This window comes from Bubalus kerabau, chromosome 18 (genome assembly GCF_029407905.1).
Source record: "Bubalus kerabau isolate K-KA32 ecotype Philippines breed swamp buffalo chromosome 18, PCC_UOA_SB_1v2, whole genome shotgun sequence".
NCBI lineage: Eukaryota > Metazoa > Chordata > Mammalia > Artiodactyla > Bovidae > Bubalus > Bubalus kerabau.
This window is the reverse complement of record NC_073641.1, coordinates 35,140,001-35,166,731: the sequence shown is the minus strand read 5'-3', so window position 1 is coordinate 35,166,731 and position 26,731 is coordinate 35,140,001. Positions and strand designations below refer to the sequence as shown.

Genomic DNA, 26,731 nt, shown 5'->3' with positions numbered 1-26,731 from the left:
CATTTCTCTCCTCATCTTTGATTATATTTTTGGGCAGTCATTTCCAATCCTGAATATGATATTAGAGCAAGCTGGAGGACTTAAAAAAAAAAAAAAAAAGCCAGAATCACACACCCAATCCCAGATAGTCTGAATCAGTAAATTAAAAGAAGGACCTAGGGAGATGTATTTTTACTTCCTGGTAATTCTGACACTAACTTGTCTTAAGAATATAATTTGGTTAAGTGTGAGGGGCATGATATAATCCATGATATAACCCATAATCCATTCAGAAGTGAACTAACAGGGGCTCCCCTGGTGGCTCAGTGGTAAAGAATCTGCCTGCCAGTGCAGGAGAAATGGGTTTGATCCCTGATCTGGGAAGATCCCACATGCCGTGGAGCAACTAAGGCCGTGTACCCAAGTCCATGCTCCTCAACAAGAGAAGCCACTGTAGTGAGAAGCCTGCACACCGTGACTAGAGAGTAGCCCCCACTTGCTACTATTAGAGGAAAGCCTGTGTCACAACGAAGGCCCAGCACAGACAAAAATAAATAAATAAAAAATTTTTTAAGTAGGCTACCAGTCTTTGTTATAAAAGGAAACTGTTTTGTTCTTTTTTTACATGCTCATATCACTAGAGCTATACTCTTTTCAGACTTTGATGAAAATAAGCAAGAAGCTTGAAATAGAATGTGGTAGGTGTGGATAGTGGGCAAAAATTAGAAAATTGATTTCAATTCCCAATTCTGGCATTTACTCATTTTACAAGCACGAGAGTCACTTAGCTTCTTGTACTTGAGTATAGTGCCTGATGCAGGGTAGGTCTGTGATGGATGTCAGTTGAATTAAAAATAAATATATGGACTTCAGTCTACTTATCTGCAAAATGATGTTAAAAATATCTACCATTACTTGTTAAATAGTAAAGAAGGCTGAGTGCCAAAGAATTGATATTTTTGAACTGTGGTATTGGAAAAGACTCTTGAGAGTCCCTTGGACAGCAAGGAGATCAAACCAGTCAATCCTAAAAGAAATCAACCCTGAATATTCACTGGAAGGACTGATGCTGAAACTCCAATACTTTGGCCACCTAATGCTGACTCATTGGAAAAGACTCTGATGCTGGAAAAGATGGAACGCGGGAGGAGAAGGGGACAATAGAGGATGAGATGGTCAGATGGCATCACCGACTCAATGAACATGACTTTCAGCAAGCTCCAGTAGATGGTGATGGACAGGAAAGCCTGGCATGCTGCAGTCCATGGGGTCACAAAGAGTTGGACATGACTGAGTGAACAACAACATTACCTCTTGGGGTTATTTTGAAGACAGATGAAATGCTTGGAAAAATTATCTGTAAAGTATTATAAGTACTCATTTTACATAAGTATATGAGTGAATTAATAAAAAATATGAGTGGCACTATGGTAGAAACATAAAGAACAATAAAATGGTGCCCTCCAGTGCTGGTCCCTTTGGTTCTGACATTGATACTTTGGTCTATTCTTTTCACATCTCCCATCAAGTTCTAGGATTCAGGACTCAATCTTGCCATATGTCTCTTTGGAAAGAATAAATCCTACTTAGAGTGGTGGTTGTAATGAGAAATAGATACTATTTTAAAAGACACTTGTAAATGTCTAAAAATGCCTAATAGAAATATATCCCCTAAATCACTTAAGAGTTGGAATACATATCTAGAAGATTTTACAAGCAAACAAAGGAAAAAGGAAGATATGAGGAAATATTAACCAATGAAGATGCAGTTTTATGTATTGAAAAGTTCCATTAATTCCTGGCAAGATTAGTAGATAAAGTCCAATGCTTAGAGTATTAAAAATTGCAAATTTCCAGAGAGAGAACAAAAGAAAGAAGATCAGCTTACATGTAATTTTTCCTATGTAACAATAGAAATTAGAAGATAGTAGAATAACATCCACCAGCTATCAAGAAAATAAGACTGTGTTCCAAGATTCCTTTATCCATCAAGATATTTTGCATCTTTATTGTTCAATGAAAAGGTAGACATTTGTATATATATAAGGATTTAGGGAATATACTTTGCATGTATCCTACCTAAAGAAAACACTGAAAATATGGCAATTGCATGAGAACAGGATCTCAAGAAAGGGAAGATGAAAGAAGAAGTGGTAATGAGCATGTATATGGGATATCAGTTCAGTTCAGTCGCTCAGTCGTGTCCGACTCTTTGCGACCCCATGAATCGCAGCACGCCAGGCCTCCCTGTCCATCACCAACTCCTGGAGTTCACTCAGACTCACATCCATCGAGTCAGTGATGCCATCCAGCCATCTCATCCTCTGTCGTCCCCTTCTCCTCCTGCCCCCAATCCCTCCCAGCATCAGAGTCTTTTCCAATGAGTCAACTCATGAGGTGGCCAAAGTACTAGACCTATATAAAATATATACTCATACACACATACATAGAATTACACAAATACAAAATACATATTCTGAACTGGAATTTATCAGTATTATGTGAGGAATTGTTAATAGGGAAGATGGGATCCAGAATAAATTACTAATGAACATATATAATATAAAAAAGAATACAAAACAATCCCTAGGAATAGCTTGGACTACAAAGATTTTGAACTATCTCAATAAAACTGGAGGCTTTGGAGGCTTGTGGTGGTAGTGGTGGGGAAAGAAAGAAGCAAGTATGTTTGGAGATTGTGGGAATGGAATGCGGGGAGTAGAAAAATGATTAATCCTTTGGTGGAGGCTATATATTACTTTATGGAATAAAAGAAAAACATTGGTTTAATTATGTGCATTAACCAGAGAAAGGTAAGTACCAGCAGAATTTAAAAGTTTAGTAGAACTTCCAAAATGACCAAAAAAAGTAAGAAGAAATGTAAAGGAACAAGAAACTAGCAACAAAGTTAAATGAGTGAAATACATTAAAGAGGGAAGGAGTATGATTAAATATTTCATGAAAGATACTAAATAGAAGTTGGCTGAATTTCTCCAGCAAAGACCCTAGACTGTCAGATTATGTTTAAAAAAAGCAACATTCTGTTTCATGTGGTTTATAAGAAAAGCACTTAAAAAAATAAGACAAAATAGCAAGAACACAAACACAGCCAAATGCTTGCAAAAAAGGCATTATTATCTCTATAACTTTTGAAGTGGGCTATAACAACAAAAAAGTAAGTCTGCTTAAATCTATGTTAGAAATCCTACTATTTGATATTAAAATGATCTCCTTCTCCTTGCACGATTGCTGGAATTGGTGTTATTTTTCAGGAGAAATTAAGAAGATCAAGAACCACTTTTATTACCTTTTTGTGGGAGGCTTGAATGGCTTGTTTGAAGGCAGAAGAATGGGAGCTGCTTTGACTTCTCTTTGAGGAATAGAAAATTGGTACATGATAAGAGCTCGTTGCTAGGCCAGAACCTAAGACTTCTTGATCTTTATTATCTTCAAGAGAAATTAAATCGTCGTAGAAAGCTGTTTCCAAATCATCTTCTTTAGTTTGCACCTGGAGGAAAATCCGCAAGAAATAAAACGTAATTTAGGAAACTAGAGCTATTTGTGAACACCTAATGCAATGATCATTCATTCATTGATGCATTGAGTAAACAGTTATTGTGGACCCGTTTTCCTAGAGAACAAGAAATAGTATTAGTCTGCGTCTTCAGGAAGTTAATAGTTTAGTGAGGGAGAGAGACAATCAGACACTCAGTGAGAGTAGCATTATGTTGCCAAGGGGATTCCCACAAATATCTATAAAATTCAGAGAGGCAATACTAGGGAAGTTACCACCAAGGAAATGACTCCCAAACTGAGATTTAGTGAGGTGACAAGAACACAGACCTATGTTTAGTCTGCCTGTGAATTTGATGCTCTTTGCAAGCTAATTGAAGGTATCTTTCAGGAAATTGAGACCTAGAAAAGTGGAGGGCATATCTTGTCCTACTCTGCTCTGGCTCCATCCTGAACCCCTCAGCCTTATTCATATACTGGGCATTAGCACTTCACTGGCCAAGTGTGCAAGACAGAGAACAAATCACCAATAATCTATTGGTTCTGTCTGGTAGGTGGTGATCGGTTTTCATCTGATCGGGTCTGAGAAGAAGAGAAACAGCAGCCAGTGAAACTTGAATTATGAGTACTTGATGAATTTTCCAAGCACAAGGTAAACCCTTGCTATGGTTATGCTAGTAAGAAGAGAAGATTGGACAAATTTTTAAAAGTTGCAAAGTTGATTGATTGAAGAGTACCTCTTTATGTTAAAAATGCTTGTTTTGTTGGTAATGAAAAAAACTCTTGTTTTAAATTATTTAATATTAAAATGCACTGTGAGGCAAACCACATGTCATAGTTAAATAGCTTGCACAATTAGTCAAGGGAAGAAATAACCCAGCTGCAAGAGAGTCTTGCTCAACAGTAAAATACAGTCAAAAGTTCAGGATTCCTTTGAGACATTGCAGTGCATGCTAGTTAGCTTTTAAAATGTCCACAATGAAGCGCATCCATTAACAACAAAGCAATACAACCATAATTAAATGTAGTTGCTGACATTTCTTTAATATTTGTTTAAAAACCTCGGCTACAAATATTTAGTTTTATAAATTAACCCTCATGTAAGAAAAGATGTGTCGACTTAAAGAAAAAATATATTTGCATGTAAAGTAAGGACATTGGGTATCCTGGGAAGAAGCTCAGAGAAAATCTGACCATGTATGTTAGCTTGGTGAGAAGGCAAATTTATCGCTGAGCAGTGCTGAAAAATTGAACTGGGAAACTGGGGCCAGGCCTCGTATATTCTGATAAAGCATTTGAATTGACTTCTAAAGGCAAGATTTTGCATCTAATAAGTTCTTTAACAATATTAATTGAAGGATTGAAAAACTGGGGATGCCACAGATTGTTTTGCAAAGATCATGTTAACTATAGCTAAAGTAGAGGCAAGGAGAGCAGTTTAAAAAACTGTTGCAAAAAAGTCAGTTGAAACAGAATGGCTAGGTCCAGGGCAACATTGGTTGGGTAGAGACAAAGTGGTGGATTTGAAAGATATTTAGGAGGTAAATCAACAGAAGTTGTTGACCAAGTAGAGGTGAATGTGTGTGTGTTCATGTGCGTGTGCTTGTGTGTGTGGGGGCCCCAGGCATGGGGAGAGAGAGAAAGAAATAATGAATGGGAATGCTGTTCCATGAACAGGAATATGGAAAGCCAAGACAATTTCGAAAGGAGGAAGATGAGTTCTTTTCATAATGTGTAAAGAACAGCTGGCTAGCTCTGATTAGCTTCATCTTCCTAGCTTTTCCCAGAAAGAGATGTTAAGCAAACTCTGGGAAAAAGGTTTTAATCCCCATTTTATATCTTATTTCTAGCCCATCCTGACTATCTGTGGATCTTGTGGGCTGATGACTCCTAGAGCTTGAAATGTGTCGACATTTTCACTTTTGTGTCTGAAGAAAGGAGCTGGGTTTGTAGAGAGGGGTAGAAAACAGTTGAGAGAGGCTGGGGGAGCGGACAGGATGGGCGACACTTGGTTGCTTGTGATGTGAGGGTTAGAGACAGAGCCTAAAGTTCTGAATTTCACAAGGGATTTAGAGAGGCTTTGGGGCACTGCAGACCTTTGAAGTCTTTCGGGCTTTAGGATGCAGCAAGAAAAGGTCAGTGTATTGGTAAGAATCAAAAAGACTAGTGATAACTGTGCTCTGTACTTCGCTGGTGACAGCAAGTACTTAGTGTCTAGCCAGTAGCAAGCAGCAACTCCTAAGAAAAGAGATAAGATGTCCTGAGATAGTGATACAACTCTGGGGACTGGTGCAGGGGTAGTACCATGACAGAGCTCTGCATTTAGCACTTGGGAGATCCCTGAGGGGCAGGATTCTTCCTACCGTCTTCCATTCTGACTTCCTGTCCAACTGCCTTCCATTCAGCAGCCTTCTCTAGTCTTTGTGTACCAGCCAGCTCATGATTTCCATTGTCTCAATATGCTCTGATACTGTAGAAGAATGGAAGTCAGATGCCTGCTGAATTTCTCTTCCTCTGCTGTTTTCAGTGAGGAATAGCTTAGATTTGCACAGATGCCTGTTAACGGCATGAACAAAGTAATACAGGGGTCAGTGGAAAGTAGGCTACTGTAAGGAAAGTAAGTGACCTCGGCTCTGGTCATTTCCATATCTTTGAAGAAATATAACCATGACCTTCCTCAGCAGTTGAATATTATCTAAAACTCAATGACATATAGATAGAGAGTAACTCAGGCAGCTTCTTAAGGTTGAACGAGTTTCAGAACTACATGGATAACGAAAAGAATCTACTTCCTTCTGAATGAGGAATTTCAGACTGTATTTCCTGCTGAAACTTGGCATGCAGGCTTGGGTTACTAAGTTACACAGGTAGATCCAGTATTCTGCTGGTAAACGTTTAAAAACCAATTGTCTGAGAGGGGAAAAAAAACAAACAAACCTGTGATTTAATACGACAGCATTGGCCTTTCTCTTGCTGTATATATATTCCTACTATGCTGATTTCAAGCTAACTACCTATGTGATACTCCTGAATTCAAACTTGGAAAAAGATGCACAGTAGCAAATTATTATTTTTAGTGGGGTGGTGGGGAAACTAATGGTTTATAACAATTAGCAAGGACTGCCAATTGGCATTGATGGTTAAGTGTTGTGTTCTGCAAATTATTACGTAGTACTTTTATGATACAATAAATGTAAGTAACTTCAAGAGCATAGATTCATGGTCAAATGTGCCAAAATAATTGAGAAGTGATATATTTTGAGTAATTATCATGTGTTTTTAATATCTTTATTTAATCTTAATTTAAGATCATATATTTACTATCTAATAATGGTCATGTTTAATAATCAGCTTACAAAAGTCCTGAAAATTTAACAGTTGGCTTTTGTAAGCTGGAAAAGCTGGGTCTAGCACATCATTGGGAGAAGGAAATGGCAACCCACTCCAGTATCCTTGCCTGGAGAATCCCAGGGATGGGGGAGCCTGGTGGGTTGCCGTCTATGGGGTGGCACAGAGTCGGGCACCACTGAAGCGACTTAGCAGCAGCAGCAGCAGCAGCAGCGCATCATTGGTGAGCTTCACAGGTGATACCTTTTAAATGACAGTTTATGACAGGTACTCAGACCTGGCACTTGTTGCAGAGTCATTAATATCTTTCTTGATACTTTACTATCAAGGTCTCATCTGGCACAAATTCTAATTCCACTGTGCCATATACTTGCTGCATTACTCTGAGAAAGTTTCTAACTTCAATGATCTTAAATCTATTATTAATAAGAAGAACATAAAGTAAATTTCTCTTTCTGGGAAGGTTGTTATGGCACTTGAGTAAAACTCATAGTATTATTTAAGAGTAAAGTGTTAACTCTGCCCATATGTGTTATCATGTGTTGAGCCAAGGTTTTTTACTTGTAAAACTGTATAAAAGAGATGCTTGCTGAGAGTACAGGCAGTATTTTTTTGGGGGGGTTATTTATTTTGATGGATTGGTTGTTTAGGAGCTAGAAACCTTCCTTCAACATAACAATAATGTATATAAACGTTTGGGTTTTAGCTCCGTCTAGAAAGCCTACATCTTAAGAATAGAATACATCTTCCATCATTGACAGAATTTTTGATGCTATCTTTTCTTTGGAAATATGTCTCTTCTGAGTTCTTTTTCAGCATTCCAGCAAGGCCTTTTCTACCTCCCTTGGTGGTAGTGAATCCTCTGGGGTTAGCATCTTCTGGATCTGTGGGGAGAGAGCGAGTATTTTCTTTACCTGGTCAGGGTCACTTGTTACTCTTGTCACATTTACTTCCAGGCAGAGGTGGGACTTCTCAAGTCTCCCCAAAGGAGTTTGAACTTGGCAGTTGGATTCCAAGGATATTTCTCCACTCCATCCATTAATATGTATTAGATGGTTTTTAAGTTGAGTTTGTCAAATTGGAAAATGACTGTATTTATATGAATATAATCTTTTTTTTAAAGGATCGAATGACTTACTGAATACATATTATCTGAAAAGTGGTCTCAGAAATCATTAGATTTTCTGAAATTCTCTCTAGCATGTCAAATTTGTATGCATGGATACAACAATTAAAGTCGTGTCTTTCCTGTTTGCCTTATCATAAATGAGAAGAAACAAACTGTTTACTATAGTTCGGCAAGTATGGAGTACTTATCATGTGTAAGGCACTGGGCTAGATTCTAAGAATATATAATACACTGTCCCTTATCACTCAGAAAAATGAAAAGAAAACTAAACCAACTAGTAAAATGGGATGGAAGGTAAGTAGAATTACCCCCATTATGCTTAAATTCATCTGGATTTTTTAGATGTGTTTTATGTCTAAATTTTGTGGTTATCTGAGAGAACTATGGTAGAGGATTCTGAATATACCAAGTCATTTATCTGAGTTGGGACCTATTATAGCTATTTGTTCATGGGAGAAAGCATGGACTCCAGAATTTGGAAAAGTTGTGCTTAAATCTTGAACCCAGTTACTTGATAGATGTATAACTTTGGGCAAATTAGTTTCCTTGTTTTCCATCTGTGAATTAAGGATGAAAACACTGACATTACTGAGCTGTGGAAGGAATAAATGTCAGCACATGATAATGATGATGATGCCAGCACACGATAGTGATGAAGAATGCTCATTACCTTTTTATTCTGTCCCTTCCTTCATGACTCTTTTTTCATTGAAATTTAGCTTATAATCACCATTGACACTTGGAATGCCCTCAAGATAGGCTGTCGTACCTCGAAGTTGACATTTTCTAGATTGGCCGGAACACGGTATGGATTACTTGCTCTACTGCTTTTGACAGTTCTACACACTCCTCCGGTGAAAGAGTTATCAAGGACTTCTCCTCTGGGCTCTCCTGCCAGGAAATGAAACCTAGAAACAGAGTAATTTTTAAGAATTCAATAGATGTAAAGCAGTCTTTAAAATTTATTGTATTTATATGAAAGAAATTCTTCTCGTAGGCATTTTTTGACTCTTGACAAATGGCTTGAAGGAAAGCCCATGTTTTCCAGTTTATGGTGAGGTATCCAAAAAGATCTGGAAGTCAAAACTCAACCCCTCTGGCTCTGTTAGGTTCTCTATATTCCACTTATTTAATTGTTCCAAGCTTTCACTATGAAATAAAATTTAGGTTTATAATTATTTCATGACTTACAAAACCAACACAAACTTTGGAAGCAGATTATGAAATAAATTACTACATAATTTATGCCATTCTGGATCCACTCTCTTTACTATCATATAGTAAAAGAATTCTTATGAAGAGCTAATAATGAAATAGTAATAGCAATATTTTAATAGAATTGTAATCTATTATTGTTTTTACTAATAAGTATAATGATATTTAAAATCTGTTTAATAAATGCTTACATAATGTTTACTGTGTCTAGTACTGTTTGATCTGTATTTGATATTAATATTATGTTTAATTAATATAGGTACAATTATTATACCCATTTTACAAATGAAGAAATTGAAGCACAGAGAGATTAATTAGCTTAGTACAAATCAAGTATTTAATAAACTGTTTTGTGGTAGATAAGAACTTCTCCACAATGCTAAATGTTTTCCAAGTTCTTATAGATATTAATATCTGTTAAATTAATTTTTAAAAAAAGTTTTTTGTCAAAAATTTAGTATTGCTGAATCACATATGATGAGATAATGCGTGCATGCTCAGTTGCTTCAGTCATGTCTGACTCTTTGTGACCCACCACAAAGACCCACCACCTGGTGTGACTGTAGCCCACCAGGCTCCTCTTCGCATGGAATTCTCCAGGCAAGAATTCTGGAGTGGGTTACCATGCCCTCCTCCAAGGGATCTTCTCAACCCAGGGATTGAACCCACATCTCCTGCGTCCTCTGCCTTGCAGGTGGATTCTTTACCACTGAGCCACCAGGGAAACCAATGATGAGATAATAGAAAATACCCATAATGGCATCTGCTGCCCATTTCTTGGACAGAGCTCCCAAAACCCGTTTAATTTACGTAGTAAGAGCTCTAAGAGCATCTTTTTTTCTAATATTTGGTCTTTGACCCCAGTTTTTGACACAAGGCTTCTAACCCCTTGGAATTTCTTGAGTGATAGAAGTGTCTTTTGTTCCAATGAGGTGATTCTTTGTGGGCTCCTAGATGGGTGCTGGTCACAAGAAAGATTATGCCATGATTCAAAGCTTAGAATTTTTATCCCTACCTTCCATTCTCCAGACAGGGGAAAGGGGCTGAAAATAGAGGTAATGATGGATTACGCCTATGTAATGAAGACTCCGTAAACATCCCAAAAGTATGGGGTTCAGAGAGCTTCCAGGTCGGTGAGCACACGGAGGTGCAGTGAGTGGTACCCAAGCAAGGCATGGAAGCTCATGCCCCTTCCACATCCTTGCCGTACCTCTCTCTCCCAATAGGATGTTCATCTGTATCCTTTATCATATTCTTTCATAGCAAACTGGTAAATTTAAGTAAATTGTTTTACTGGTTTCTATGAGTAGCTCTTGCAAATTAATCAAACCCAAGGAGGAGTTTATGGGACTCTTCGATGTGACAGAAGCACATATGCGAACCTGAACTTGCAATCAGTATCTGACATTCTGGGGGAGTGGTGGCAGTCTTGCAGGACTGAGCCCTTAATCTAGGGAATCTAATACTATCTTCAGGTAGCTAAGGTCAAAATTCAGTTAAATTGTGGGGCAGTCAGCTGGTGTCACAGACAATTGCTTGGTGGGGGGAACCCCCTGCCTATGTCTGGCATCAAAACTGTTGTGGTGTGGCAATGGTGTGAGAATAAAAGATGTACATAATAGGAAAACCCACATGTCAGTCAGATCTCAGTTAAACTGATAAAAAAAGAATGATTCTTACCTTTCCTGTAAGATATATTCTCATCCATATTTGAGTTTGTATCAGTGGGCATTTGAGAGAGGAAGAGGAGCTGGTCTGGGAAAAACTTTCCAAAGTACTTAAATTAGCATGACTAACACAGGTGTTTAGGACTCATTTTCTGATTTAAGAGGGGTCAATGAGGAAAAAGGAGAAGGCAGTGGCACCCCACTCCAGTACTCTTGCCTGGAAAATCCCATGGATGGAGGAGCCTCATAGGCTGCAGTCCATGGGGTCGCTAAGAGTCGGGCATGACTGAGCGACTTCACTTTCACTTTTCACTTTCATGCGTTGGAGAAGGAAATGGCAACCCACTCCAGTGTTCTTGCCTGGAGAATCCCAGGGACAGGGGGGCCTGGTGGGCTGACGTCTATGGGGTCTCACAGAGTCAGACACGACTGAAGCGACTTAGCCGCAGCAGCAGCAATGAGGAAAAAACAACTGATGATCTTATACTGCCTTATACAGTGTACTTATAAGTTCATCACAAACAAGAAAGGGCTTGAGAAAAGTGGCTCCCAGGTCATGAGGAATCTCTCTGATGGTAGTCACTGCTGGCAGAGGCTGAAGATAGGACTTCTGTGGAGGTGGCTCTGTTAGGGCACCCCAAGGAGACTTTTAGAAGTGAAGTCAGCTATGGAGCAGTTTTCGGCTCTATTTTCTCTGCTCGCCTCTGTGGTATTTAAGTTGCTTTTAAACATTTTGGTGTCTCAAACACATGGTGGCTTTTAATATGTTAGGTTTCTAAAGTGTTTTATCTAATTTGACGTTAATGTTATATTTTATAACTTTTTGAATTTCATTAGAATTTCTGTATATAAATATGCACGTGTGTTTGTGTATTTATTTCTATGTGTGTGTGTGTGCGTCTGTGTGCATTTGTACCTTGTCTGAACCCGAGAGAACAAAAACAGCACACTATTATTGCCTGATTCTTGCTTCAGATTTCAGACCTGGTGACTGATGCTGACAAAGTAGCAATGTTGGAATGTCTTGTTAAATTCTTTATTGGAAAGATGCCATTTAAAAGTGAAGGACAGTCACTCAGGAAGCTTTTTTGGGGTAGAAATGTGTTGGAGAGAAGCAGCGATTTTAAGGCCAGAAAATTAGAGATTCCAGTAAGCAGCTCTCAGAACTCTCGATCCCTGGGGAGGCGAGGAGAGGACTGGCTGTCCCTGAGCCAGCGGGTTTTGCTCATTTCTGAGAATCCTTGGGACAACAGCTCTGGTTGGCAGAGTCCCACATGGTCCTTCTGCCAAAGTACACATAGCATGTGGTCTTTCCCATCTGTAACTCGAGAGTCTAGATCAACTGAACAAGAGGTGAGTTTGTAATGTTACCCAGAATCAATCAGAACACTGGAAAATGGTATTATCAGTGGGAGTTTTTGGCTGAGCTTTTCTTCCAAAGAAAAGAAAAAAAGGAAACCATTTCTGTACCTTGATAAGAAGATGCTATGAAACACTCTTGTTGAAATAACTCTAATTAGGAGTTCTCAGGACAACCTCAAATCAGTTTGTAGCCATCCAACTTAGAGATGGGGAAATTACAGCTGAGAGATGTTCACTTACTTGGTCATAATATTGTGAATTAATGCAGAAGTAGGTGGTGGCTCAGACGGTAAAGAATCTGCCTGCAATCCGGGAGACCCGGATTCAATCCCTGGGTCAGGAAGATCCCCTGGAGAAGGGAATGGCTACTCACTCCAGTATTCTTGCCTGGAGAATCCCATGGACAGAGGAGCCTGGCGGGCTAAAGTCCACGGAGTTGTAAAGAGTCAGGACACAACTGAGCGACTAACACTTTCAGGTCTAGAACAGGGCTCCTCTTAGTTCCAGATTAATGACTGTTCCACTTACTGCTATACTTGAGTTTGGTTCTACAGCTGCTAGTTTTCATTCTAATCAAATGAGGTTGTATTTGCAACTGCTGCTCTTTGTCTTTAGTGCCTCAAGATTTCTTTTTATGCAAGTCGGGCAGTACAAGTAAAGACTTTAAAAATCTCACTACAAAGCAATAAAAGCCTGTATAATACTATTTGCTTTCTGGCCAAAAACTGAAGGGAGAATTATTTATCATGAGAACAGGAGAGTACAAGAAATTACCTTTACTGGTTTTTCTTATGCTTTCAACTAAGGCTTAGCTCCTGTTTTCTTTTCTTTTTCTGCTTGTTTTTTTTTTTTTAAATAGGATTGTAATAGGGAAATATTGTGAATAAGTTTTAGAGGATCAAAGCACAATGGTGATTTTTAAAATACCTGTCATTGAATGATGCTTAAAAACCATTTGAGAAATGGAATATTTCCTGCCGTATCAGTAAACAAAGGATGTCACAGTCATGAGCAATTGCAGCTACCACCAATGGTGAACTGGTGAGCCCTGAGGGAACTCAGGAAGGAAGGAATACCTGCCATCAGACTTTAAACAAACTATGTTTATGAAGTACTCGTAGCATTGTCTGCTACGCCCTAAATGTGGAAATGCTAAACTGAAATTATCATTTTAATTTATTAAATAGCTAAAAATTAAAAATAATTATTTTTATCATTAAGCCTGGCAGCCAAGTATCAGGGACAGATAGGACTAGTGGGAGGAGTAAGAGGTTAATGAGGAATGTGGACAATGGTGGGTCTCACTGCTTCATTGCTGCTTCCAGCTCTGGTTTTGAAATGGTTTTACTTCCCAAACAATAAAAAGATGTTACATACCCCATGCCCATCAACTGTACACTAGGAATGGGATCATGGCTCCGTGAACATACTGTTTTTTTTCTCCCACAATTCCTTTCATCTGAATTGTCTCCACAATCATTTTCTCCATTGCATTCCAACTTGCTGGCAATGCAGCGACCTGGTCAAGAAATAGTAATATTGACAAGTAATGGTCATTTAAGAGAGTATTGATTTGAAACGTGATTACTTTAAATTTCAAGGGAAGGTAGAGGGCCAGTTTTCATTATTTTTGATAGGCAATAAGGAAATGGAATAACAAACATATTTTCTCTTCTTGTTTAGGATTGCAAGAGTCTGGATAGAATTAGTCACTCTTGAGCTGATTGTCTTAAAGAAATAACTCTAGAATCCCATTCCCACTACAGTGAGCTTGCTGCAGAAATCATGTTCTGTAGGAGAAAATTAACAACAGGCTCAGAATTTTGTTTTAATTCAGCATAATAGACTCAAGGTCACTGCTTTTATTTTTAAAAAACTATAGTTTCACACACACGTCTACTGGTACACATAACAATGTGACTTAATGTCTAAAATTTTATATTGAGAGAAAGAAGCTGGACACAGACGAGTCATGCCATCTGAGTCTTTTATCTCATGTTCAAGAACAAGAAGGATTAAAAGAAAAAAAAAAAGAACAAGAAGGATTAACTAGAAACAGGAAACAAGGAACTTTTGGGGTTTATGGAGATTTTCTGTACCTTGATCGGGGGTTATTTATGTGGGTGTATATATTTGTCAAAATCAAATTGCACACTTACTATCAGTATATTTTACTATAAATAATTATTTTGAAAAGTGAAAAAAAAAAGTGAAAGTGTAAGTCACTAAGTTGTATCTGACTCTGCAACTCCATGGACTGTAGCCCTCTAGGCTCCTCTGGAGTTTTCTAGGCAAGAATACTGGAGTAGGTTACCAATCCTTTCTCCAGTGGTTATTCCTGACCCAGGGATAGAACCTGTGTCTCCTGCATTGCATGCAGATTCTTTACTGTCTGAGTCACCAGGGAAGCCCCTACTTTACTATACATTATTAAATATTTTATTGTAGATATTCACTATATATGATTACTGTTATAATTACCATTAATAAGAGTTTCACTACATACAATTTACTATATCTATTTTTTGGACACATTAAATTCCTGGATACCACAGTGTTAGATAGCAATTTATGTGAATGAGTTTAGAAAATAGTACCAACTCAGATAATTTCCTTTCATTTAAAACTTGCTGAATTTCATAATGATCCTAGGAAACAGTGTGTGCCTGTATATTACTGAAATTGAAACACTCTGTCTACAATGACAGATAGCCTGTCTCCTGCTCCTCAGTCTCTTGCATATAATCAGGAATGCTGGCATCTGTACCATTATGTACAAGTCTCATCAACAGTGATTGAATGTTTTACTCAGGAATATCTTGTCTGGAAAATTCCATGGATAGAGGAGCCTGGTGGGCTATACAGTCCATGGGGTTGCAACGAGTCAGACATGACTGAGCGACTGAGCACCCTCACGCATACACACACATCTCATTACCTATCTTAAATTGTCATCAACATTTCAATACAGCTATGAGTGACTATTTTGATCAACTGAAGTGCTTGAGGAAATTAGATATTTTGTTGAATTTTTTTTTTTTTTTTTTTTTTTTTTTTTTTTTTTACTAATAAAGAGTTCCCCAGAAAGCACTTAGTTTCAACTTTTGGGGGGTTAATAATCTTAATGGATCATAGAAAAAGCAAGAGAATTCCAGAAAAAAAATCTACTTCTGCTTTATTGATTAGGCCAAAGTATGTGACTGTGTAGATCACAACAAACTGTGGAAAATTCTTCAAGAGATGGGAATACCAGACCACCTGACCTGCCTCCTGAGAAATCTGTATGCAGGTCAGGAAGCAACAGTTAGAACTGGACATGGAACAACAGACTGGTTCCAAATAGGGAAAGGAGTACGTCCAGGCTGTATATTGTCACCCTGCTTATTTAACTTATATGCAGAGTACATCATGCACAATGCCGGACTGGATGAAGCACAAGCTGGGATAAAGATTGATGGGAGGAATAACCATAACTTCAGATATGCAAATGACACTACCCTTATGGCAGAAAGTGAAGAGGAACTAAAAAGCCTCTTGATGAAAGTAAGTGAAAGAGGAGAGTGAAAAAGCTGGCTTAAAACTCAGCATTCAAAAAACTAAGATCATGGCCTCCAGTCCCATCACTTCATGGCAAATAGATGGGGAGACAATGGAAACAGTGACAGACTTTATTTTCTTGGACTCCAAAATCACTGCAGATGGTGACTGCAGCCATGAAATTAAAAGACATTTGCTCCTTGGAAGAAAAGCTATGACCAACCTAGACAGCATATTCAAAAGCAGAGACATTACTTTGTCAACAAAGGCCCATCTAGTCAAAGCTATAGTTTTCCAGTGGTCATGTATGGATGTGAGAGTTGGACTATAAAGAAAGCTGAGCACCAGAGAATTGATGCTTTTGAACTGTGGTGTTGGAGAAGACTTGGGAATCCTTTGGACTGCAAGGAGATCAAACCAATCCATCCTAAAGAAAATCAGCCCTGAATATTCATTGGAAGGACTGATGAAGCTGAAACTCCAATACTTTGGCCACCTGATGTGAAGAATTGGCGCATTGGAAAAGACCCTGATGCTGGGAAAGATTGAAGGAGGGAGGAGAAGGGGACGATAGAGGATGAGATGGTTGGATGGCATCACTGATTCAGGATATGAGTTTGAGCAAGCTCTGGGAGTTGGTGATGGACAGGGAAGCCTGGCATGCTGCAATCCATGGGGTCACAAAGAGTCGGACACGACTGAGCAACTGAACTGAGCTGAAGAATCGTCAGTAAGAAGGTGGAATGTAATGAAAGTAATTAAATCATCCTTTGATTATTCAAAATTTTATAACAAGACACTTATTATAGGTATGAGCATCATAATCACACAAGACTGAAAATATAGAGGGAATTGAATTCCTGTCGGTCCTAAGATATAACCTGAAAGATACACTGTTTTTAAAAATAACACATCTCTGGTTTTTCTTGTTTGCTTTTCTTAGAGCAGTGCAGAATGGGTAATTTAGTTTGAAATAGAGATGCTTTACCTAAAGGAGAAACAAATGACACATCTCACAGTTTTTAAAAGTTTTGAACCTAGTACTCATAAACTTGAACAAGAGCTGATTTTTTATATTTTTACACTAAAACTCCCATTTTATCAGATGGAGGTAGGGATACACATGCAAGGTACAATTCTCATTAACTTAGGTTTGTGATCAGGGTACCAGATATGTAAGAAAGTCTATTCATTTGATGCTTCTGTAATGGAGCAGGACCCTGTGGGGCTTTCCCAGCTGGCCTTCTCTCGTATCCTCTGCTTTAGCTCCTCTCTGAAGTACCTACTGAATATATATATATATATATATATATATACATACACATACATACACACATTTGATGCACATGTCCTGAGTTGTTTCAAAGGTGTGAAAACCCCCTACCAAATGGAAGATGTTAACCTCTTTATGACCATGAACACATAGCCCCAGGCCTCCTGGAGCCTAAGGACTGATAAAGTTAACCTCTGTGACACAACCCTGTTACCTCATCACCAGCCAGTCAGAGAACTGTGCATGAGCTGATCACATATCCTGTGACCCCCTTCCCTTACCTGGCTTTTAAAAATGCTTTACTGAAATGTTTTAGGGAGCTCAGGGGTTTTTAGGGCTTGAACCACCCATCTCTTTGTATGGCTCTGCAGTTAACCTTTCTGTGTTCCAAACTCTGACATTTTGCTTTGTTTGACTTCACTGTGAACTTGTGCTAACAATTTTAGGGATATTATAGAGTCTCTGTTAACAAGGGTGGGCTTCCCTGGTGGCTCAGTGATAAAGAATTCACCTGCTAATTCAGGAGACTCAGGTTTGATCCGTGGGTCAGCAAGATCCCCTGCAGAAGGAAATGGCAACTCACTCCTGCATTCTTTCTGGGAAAATCCTACAGACAGAAGAGCCTGGCAGGCTATAGTTCACGGGTTGCACAGAGTTGGACGTGACTTAGTGACTAAACAGCAACAACAACATTAGCAAGGGTAGGGATGAAAGCAGGAGGACTTCTCTTGAGCAAAGTTTAGGAATGGGTGGCAGTGTGAAATAGGACTGATGGGACACAGTTGAGAATGGTTCCAGGTCATGGAAACACAATGGAATAGGAAGGGGAAAGATTTGTAGCCACAAATATATCCTATACTAAAGAAGGAATGGCAGAGGTGAAGGGACATTTCAATAGTACAGAATTTGTAGAAGTCAGCTTGCTTTAGCCAACACATGCATGTATATATTTACACCTGGAATTATGTAGTCATTTAGAATTATATATGATTTTCCTATTTACTTGAATTGATTTATGTTATTACATGGTATATTATTTTTATAACCAGTTGTAAATTCTCATCTCTGTGTTAAAGTTAGGACTTTGAGAGGAGTTGGCATAGTGCATGGGGATTTGCCTCATGGGTACTTCTCAAAGATCCATGTATACATTAAAGGGATAATTTGAGAGAATAGCATTGAAACATGTATATTACCATATGTAAAATAGATGACCAGTGCAAGTTCGATGCATGAAGCAGGGCACTCAAAGCCAGTGCTCTGAGACAACCCAGAGGGGTGGGGTGGGGAGGGAGATGGGAGGAGGGTTCAGAATGGAGGGACACAGTGCACCCATGGAAAATATTTTAAAAACTAAACAAAACAAAGAAATACAATTAGCCTTGGAAGATTCTGAAGAGCAATCATGAGAGTAGAAAGGAAAGATAGAGATTTTTTTCTGTTGTTAACTGATCCAAATATCATCCTGATATTTGTCAGGATGACTTACATCATCCTGATATGTCAGACAAATAATGGTCCATCCAATCTTTTATTCCTTTGAGAGTGGCATTAGTGGATGTTTTTAGGAGAGTACAGTGGTATATCATCTTTAGTGGAATATTCAACAACCAAGAGCCCATGGCATTACCCAGTCAGAATGGATGCCAACCATATTTGTACCAGAGATTAACTAGTTAATGGTTGGATCCTGGGAAGATCTAGGAATTTCTGATGAAGGGATCTGGACAGTAGGGCAGAGGTCACTAAGAGAGCTCAGGGTAGCAGCTGCTTATCAACCATTACAGATGCATTTCAATAGTTCAGTTTATATAACTAGCTATGGACGTATTACTGATGAAGTAGAGATTGCTGTGCCTATACCAGTAACTTTCCTGAAATCACTCATTTTGAACTGATAGCACATGGATATATCTAAAGACTTCTCAGACTTGTGGATATTTTTGACATAAACAAACTCTTTCATAATAAATTTCATAGATTTATCATCTATTGGATATAAGAATTCTCCCTGGTAATCTGTTCTAGAAACTACCCTTCAAGCTTCAAATTGATGTGCATCAGTTTTAAACTTTTATCTTAATATTCTGAACATAGTGCTTAGGTCTGTATCCCCTTAGCCATTGCCATCAAGGTTTTTCTCATATTCCCTGTTTTGTCAATATGTGACATGACCTTATTTATAAACTGAAATTCAGAAACTTTTTCTCTTATAGTTCTGGAGTGCAGAAGTCTAAACAAGATGTCTGCAGGGCCATGCTCCCTCCAAAACTCTGGGAAGATCCTTCTTGCCTCTTGTTAGCTTCCAGTTGGTTGTTGGTTGCTCAGTTGCTCAGTCACATCTGACTCCTTGAGGCCCGATGGACTGCAGCCGGCCAGTCTTCTCTGTTCATAGAATTTTCCCAGCAAGAATACTGGAGTGAGTTGCCATTTCCTCCTCCAGGGGATCTTCCCCACTCAGGAATCGAACCCACATCTCTTGTGTCTCTGGCATTGGCAGGTGGTTTCTTTACCACTAAGGTCACCTGGGAAGCCCCTTATTTACATAGGCATAATATATATCTCCCTACCCATGTCTCATCCTTACATTCCGTTCTGGGGATGAGGTACAGAGAGAAAACCCTGGAACCAGCCTTCCTGTCTGACTTTCAGAAAAGATTGGTAAAGCTGAAGGCAGGAAGCAAAGAGTAAGAGAAGAGAAGCATTATGTCCAAGTCTGGGGTCAGTTTTCTATGGGAATTTGAAATCTGCCATCTAGTTCTACTTTTCAGTGTATTTTAGAGTACGCAAATAATTTGGATTTTATTCATCAGAACTCTAATTTTATTTTAACTAAAATTGACTATTTATACAAGAAATCAGTGAACTATGGCCCATGGAAAAAAACTGACTTGCTACTTGCTCTTGTAAATAAAATTCTGTTGGAACATAGTCATGTTCATTTGTTGAATATACTGTCTATTGTATACTGCCAAGTCGTGGCAGCTTTGATGCCACGATTCCAGAGCTGAATAGTTGCTACATAGACTGTATGGCCTGCAAAGCCTAAAATATTCACCACCTGGACTTCTCCTGAAAAAGTTTGCAGAAATCTGACCTATATGGTTCAACATGCTGAGCTTTGGAAAGCTATTAATTAGCAAGAGAATACATAGATTAAGTAGTATATTCAAGGTTTGATTATAATCTAACAATACTTAAATATCAAAATGTATGAATCTGTATGAGAACTGAACTTGAAGGGAATGTTGCCATTGTTTAAATCATTTGCAGTCTCCTCTTTTGTGATTATCTTTGGAATCATGCAATGGACTGTACCAGAAAATTTGTTACATCATCTCTAACCATCCCCTTTACATAATATCTTAGCATTAACATCCTTATCTTAATAAACCATATTAACATTTTAAAATGCATCACTCCTTTTCAATTGCTTATTTCAGTTGTGCTTATTAATAGCCAATTTTTAAAAGTATCTGCTTCCTCCTCTGTTTCCTCCTCCTCATTCTCTTCCTCCTGTTTCATAACAGTGTAGGAACCTGGGAACTTGTTCTTGATGAGCAAAGGAATCAGGTAAGTGGTCAAGATGATTATAGCCTGAAAGCTGTAATTTTACACATGAATAGTACGTAATTGGTAGCATAACATCCCTGTCTCCCTAGGCTTAAAATATGGTGGGACTTTTCTATTATGACTTTCACTGGGAGTCAATTGGAATAACTTTAGTCATTTTTAGTGAAGACTGAAGATTTTTCAAAAGTACATTACCACTGTCACAGCGGAATTTATTCTTGCAGTCAATCTCCTCAATTTTGCAGAGCTTGGATGGAATGCATGGCTGAAAGGTCATGAGAGGCTCCGTACATGGTTGTCCTCCAAACTGACTGGGGCGCAAGATGGACCTAACCTTGAACTAAAAGGAAAGGAGAGAAAGGTGAATACCTCTGAGGCTGGACCTAACCTTGAACTAAAAGGGAAGGAGAGAAAGGTGAATACCTCTGAGGCTGGGTCAAAGCCAGAAAGTATCTAAGAAAACTGGGCTTCTCAGTCACAGTAGTGATTTTTCCTATAGTGGCATTTCCTAAATTACTAATGATTTTTTTCCAATTTCATTATTGTGTTTTCTTAGGGAAGTCAGTACTTTTGGGGTCTCATTTTTCCAACCTGTAAAATGAGGAAGTGGGACAACAAATTTCTGAAGATTTCTAACTCTGAAATCATAGGATTCTAAATTGAATCAAAATCAAACGCACAAATATTTACTGAGCATGTCCTGAGTGCAATAAATCTTCCAGGTCATAACAGTAGCCCTTTTATTCCTCAAAGATAGTATGAAGTGATAAATGTGAAAGGATTGATGGGGGAGGGCTTTTGTATGAGGAAGTCACTGTGGAAACCAAGGCTGGCACGTTTTCCACACTATGAAAGGTTTTAAATGGTCAGTAGTAAATCAAAGAGTCAGGGAAGGATAGAAATAGAATAGGATTCAAAAGTACTGATTTTAAAGTCAGAAAAATCCAAGTTCAATATGTAGCTTTCTATTCATTAGTGATGTGTGCTTGGGTAAATTACTTAACTCCTAATGAGCCATAACGTCCTCATCTGTAAAATGGGTAGAAAAACAATGTGATGTGAAGTTTGAATAAGATGATGTGTGCAAAGGAACCTAAACGGCCTCTGTGAGGTAGTGGGTGCTTTCCTAGTACTGGGTCAATTCCTTTTACTTCCCTAATGTCTGAATGCTTAGCACCTACCCTGACTGGGATTCACGTGGGCCAGTGCCCTACCTGGAATGAACTTGAGGTAGGTAAATATTGCAGCTGGGAACAATAAACAAATTGAGGGACTTTCCCTTAGCAGGGGCAGTTAAAGAAAGGGCAAGGAGTCATTTTAATTAATGTACCTCATTTCTGTCTGATTTTAAACCTTGGACTGAATTGCCCATTTTTTAGCACCTGTTTTTGCTTTGGGAGCTCTCACAGGGCAGAGGCAGTAGAAATCAGATCTGGTTGAGTGCAATACCAATCCTCGGGGTTTGGGGGGGGGGTGGCAGGCAGAACTTTTTTTCGGTATTCACATGCCAATAAAGCATGTCAAATGAATCCTGCCTCCCCCTAAAATATTTCCCTCAGTGGAAGCTGGGACAATTTATTTCCAGAAATTAAAGTAATTCATCATTTCTATGATTGTTGAGTTTGTCAGGGAATTCGAGAATTTATGATTCTGATTTCCTGAATATACCCACATTTCACTTACCCGTTTTTGAACACAAGGGTCGCAGTCTGACCAGGGTCCATAATCTCCCAGGCGGCAATTGATAGGGCAAGTTTGCCAGTTACACATTCTGGACTCCTGCTTGGTACAAAGCTGGCCACAAAAGTTTTCAAAATAGTACTTATCTGTAACAATCCGTCTATAATAAGGAGGAGAAAGCTGCTTAGAATGAGTGTCTTTACTGTGGCTCAAGCCCCATAAGAAAAATATTCATTGAGCATCAATTACAGTGAATAAAAGGAAAGAGGTTTTCATGGAAAATCAAGCAGTCCACCATATGTACAGTTTTTACCACTTAATGGAACTCAGGACTGGGTCCATAATTTGTGGGGCACAAAGCAAAATAAAAGTGGGAGGGGGGCAACATGTTCAAAGAAGGCTAAGCACCAAAGAATTGATGCTTTCAAACTGTGGTGCTAGACAACTCTTAAGAGTCCCTTGGACTGCAAAGAGATCAAACCAGTCAATCCTAAAAGATATCAATCATGAACATTCATTAGAAGGACTGAGGCTGAAAGTGAAGCTCCAATACTTTGGCCACCTAAATGTGAAGAGCCAACTCGTTGGAAAAGACCCTGATGCTGGGAAAGATTGAAGGTAGGAGGAGAAGATGACAGAGGATGAGATGTTTTGATGGCATCACCGACTCAGTGGACATGAATTTGAACAAACTCTGGGAGATAGTGAAGCACAGGGAAACCTGGCGGACTACTGTTCATGGGGTTGTAAAGAATCAGACATGATTGAGCGACTGAACAGCAACACATATTCATAAATTCTTAAGAATTTCCAAAGAGAGGAGGCAGAGCATGAAGCCAAACCACAGCCCTTCTCAGAGTGGGATCCTGTGTGAATGCACAGGCTACACGTCTATGAAGCCTGCCATGATGGGATTCCTGGGAGGGACTGGAAGAAAAAGAAAGAAGAAAGTTTCTGCAAATTGCTTAAAAGATGACAATGCAATGTGGTAAGTACAATGATTGAGATAGAGCCAGAGCTCTGTGGGGCTAAAGATGAAAGGAGAAAGTGACATGAGAGATACATTTTGAAAAATCCATGTGAGTTTTCCAGGCAACAAAGGGAAGGGCGTTCAGAGGAAACAGCTTGTGCACAGATCAGCAGGGAAGGAGTATGTTATGTCCATGGAGGAGTTTGTGGGATGGACCTGAGAAAAGCATAATCGAGAGGGATGAACTTTTATTATGGTACTTTATTTGGTAGGCAGTAGTGAGCTACTCCAGTACTCTTGCCTGGAAAATCCCATGGACCGAGGAGCCTGGCAGGCTACAGTCCATGGGGTCGCTAAGAGTCAGACATGACTGAGTGACTTAGCAGCAGCAGTGAGCTACTAAGGGACTCTTGAGTAGGGAAGTATTACTAACAAATCTGTTCTTACGTCCGGAGTAGATGGCTTATAGAGGCCATCAGTTGGTGATTTTAATGAGACTCACACTACATATGTAAAAATAGTTTTCTAAAAAGTTCCATAACAGTTAAAAACACATTAAGTATATGCCTTTTTTCTTCCAAGTCACATGAGCGTCTTCATGGAACAGAAATATCTAACAGATTTAAAGAAACTGTGGGGGAGGAATAATCTGAATTAATGAAAAGACTGAATTATTAAATGTTATCAAGTAAAACACAGTTTTCTTGCCTTCTTGTCCATGCCAACAATCAAGCTAATAGCTAGCAGTGCTGCTCAATTGAAGTCCTGTTAGACTCAGTTTAATGAGTAGAAAATTCTCTATAATTAACTCACTAACTGTAGGCAAGCAGAGTTATGTGCTGATTGAAAAAAAAAAAAAAAGCCCAAGTAGTGATTCTAAGTAAATTAAATAGTCAACTGAAAATATTGCACAGATTCTTAATTGAATTTCTTTAAAATGCTTCAATTTTATGGAGAGAACAAAAGTATACTCCACTTTAACCTTATGTGGAAAAGACATCAAATTCCATCCAAATTCATGAGTTCTTTTTAAAATTAAAAAAATTTTTGCAGATTATACTCTGCAAAAATTATACTTGCAGATATATTTTCTTTCCCATTGCTTAGTGTGGCACTTTTTGATTTTGCTAATTCTGTTCTTGAGGTTTCCCAGGGCACATAGAAAAGCTACAAAGCCCACACCCACCTCTCTCTGGTCTGGGTTCCAGAATTGCAGGTTTTTGAGCAGCTGGACCACTGAGTCCATGGGTAATGATCACAGAAACAGGCTTGGCTCTTGTCAATCAGAGCACTCAGCAGGATAAGATACAAGACAGAGTGTCTGGCCATGCCTGGAGGGCCTCCAGATCCTGAAAAGAAATGATGTAATACATATCAAACATTCATGGGGTAAAACTTAACAAATCATTCTCGGTTACAGCCTCAAATATGATCTTTGAAAACATCTTGCCTTCCTTAAGTCAACACGTATAAATTCACAGCCTTATGAGTATAAATCCTTTTTCTAAAGATTTTTAGGGTGGACATTCCCATAGTTCAAAATCCCAGTACTAGTTAAGTTTCTCTGAACTGTGAGTGATAGGCTACAAGACAAAGTGAAAGTGAAGTCGCTCAGTTGTGTCCAACTCTTTGAGACCCTATGGACAGTAACCTATCAGGCTCCATGGTCCATGGGATTTTCCAGGCAAGAATACTGGAGTGGGCTGCCATTTCCTTCTCCAGGAGATCTTCCCAACCCAGGGATCGAACCCGGGTCTCCTGCATTACAGACAGATGCTTTACCATCTGAGCCACTAGGGAAGCCCAAGTGGCTCACAAGACTAAGAGTCAGTACCAAATCCCAGTCATCTTACCACTCAACATCTATCACATTGGCTGGGTAAGGAACAGGCATCAGTAAGTGTTCACTGAATGAAGGTATATCATAATGTACAATTAGTTAGTATGGTGTAGTTCAAACCCAGTCAGGAAAGTCAACCTTCTTTTAAGCAGTGAAACTTAAAAAAAAAAGAAATCTATGTAGAACTCCAATACAGAATAAAAATGAAGCTGCCACTGGCCAGCCAGGCTGAAGTCAATGGGAATAAACTAGTCTCCAATTCCCTAAACCAGCCCTAAGATGTATGTAATCCAGTGTGAAAACCAAGCATGATCCTTCAGTTCTCATGTTGTTAAACTTAGGACATTACCAGCACTGTGTAGAAGAAATTCTAAATGATGTTGCTAATTTAAATAAAGACAAAATTCTACAAAGAGGAGATCGTATCACTTAGAAGAATGAAAACAAACCCTGTAAAGGAAAAAAAGCAATCAAAGTGTGTAGTAAATATTTGTATCACATTCCATTCCCAAATGGAATTTTTTATATGATCTTACACTTTTTGAGATAATTACTTATTTTGTGCAGACAGTACCCTCAAGTATTACCTAGTACTTCCTTTCAGTTTTTCATACCTTTCTGGGACTGGGGAAGGACTTTGGAACCTTTCTGAAGCTCTGTTTAGTTTCCTGGCATCTTGGTATTAATAGCTTGCTAAAGATTTCATTGTCCCATTATCTCTACTTTTAGACTCAGAGAAGTTAGAGCTGGAAAGTGTCTTTGAAACCTTTAGGTTAAACTCCCTCATTTTAGGGATGATGAGGCTGAGGCTTTAGCAGGTACATAAGGTTGAAGCTACATAACAAGTAAGCCCAAGATTCCACATTCTTAGATGAGATGTATCCCTTCATTTGATTTCTAGTAATACTAATCTACATGCTTGGAAATTCACCACCCAGACCACAAGAGGGTTTGCTCAGATGTGGCTAAATGCCAGAGAAAACTTGGACCAGTGGTTCCCCATGTGCTGTGGAGCCTTGAGGATCTGTGAGTTAATGGATGGAGTTAGCAAAACCATACTTGCCCCCTAATACTGCCATTTTGATTTTCGTATCTCTAACAAAACATGCACTCAATATGCCAGCAAATTTGGAAAACTCAGCAGTGGCCACAGGACTGGAAAAGGCCAATTCTCATTCCAATCTCAAAGAAGAGCAATGTCAAAGAATGTTCAAACTACAACACAATTGCACTCATGTCACATGCTAGCAAGTTAATGCTCAAAATTCTCCAAGCTAGGTGTCAACAGTTATCAGTATCAGGTCAGTTGCTCAGTCGTGTCTGACTCCTCCCTGTCCATCACCAACTCCTGGAGTTTACCCAAATTCATGTCCATTGAGTTGGTGATGCCATCCAACCATCTCATCCTCTGTTGTCCCCTTCTCCTCCTGCCTTCAATCTTTCCCAGCATCAGGGTCTTTTCAAATGAGTCAGTTCTTTACATCAGGTGGCCAAAGTATTGGAGTTTCAGCTTCAACATCACTCCCTCCAATGAATATTCAGGACTGATTTCATTTAGGATGGACTGGTTGGATCTCCTTGCAGGCTAAGGGACTCTCAAGAGTCTTCTCCAACACCACAGTTCAAAAGCATCAATTCTTCGGTG

At 38.9% G+C, this 26,731-nt stretch overlaps 1 protein-coding gene and 1 non-coding gene across 2 annotated transcripts in view; both read right to left on the bottom strand.

Moving 5' to 3' along the window:
- C6 (complement C6) overlaps positions 1 to 24,575 on the bottom strand; it is a 69,597-nt gene extending 45,022 nt beyond the window's left edge. Inside the window, exons 1-6 of the mRNA XM_055554840.1 lie at positions 24,433 to 24,575; positions 22,280 to 22,436; positions 20,792 to 20,936; positions 13,591 to 13,732; positions 8,739 to 8,877; positions 3,287 to 3,487 (exon numbers count right to left, since the gene is read on the bottom strand). Coding sequence (XP_055410815.1) covers positions 3,287 to 3,487; positions 8,739 to 8,877; positions 13,591 to 13,732; positions 20,792 to 20,936; positions 22,280 to 22,436; positions 24,433 to 24,575 — 927 coding nt within the window. The remainder of the gene's footprint in view (positions 1 to 3,286; positions 3,488 to 8,738; positions 8,878 to 13,590; positions 13,733 to 20,791; positions 20,937 to 22,279; positions 22,437 to 24,432) is intronic.
- A 399-nt stretch (positions 24,576 to 24,974) lies between these two features.
- TRNAY-GUA (transfer RNA tyrosine (anticodon GUA)) lies at positions 24,975 to 25,046 on the bottom strand. The gene has a single exon. It is a non-coding gene; the product is annotated as a tRNA-Tyr (tRNA).
- Positions 25,047 to 26,731: the final 1,685 nt, after the last annotated feature.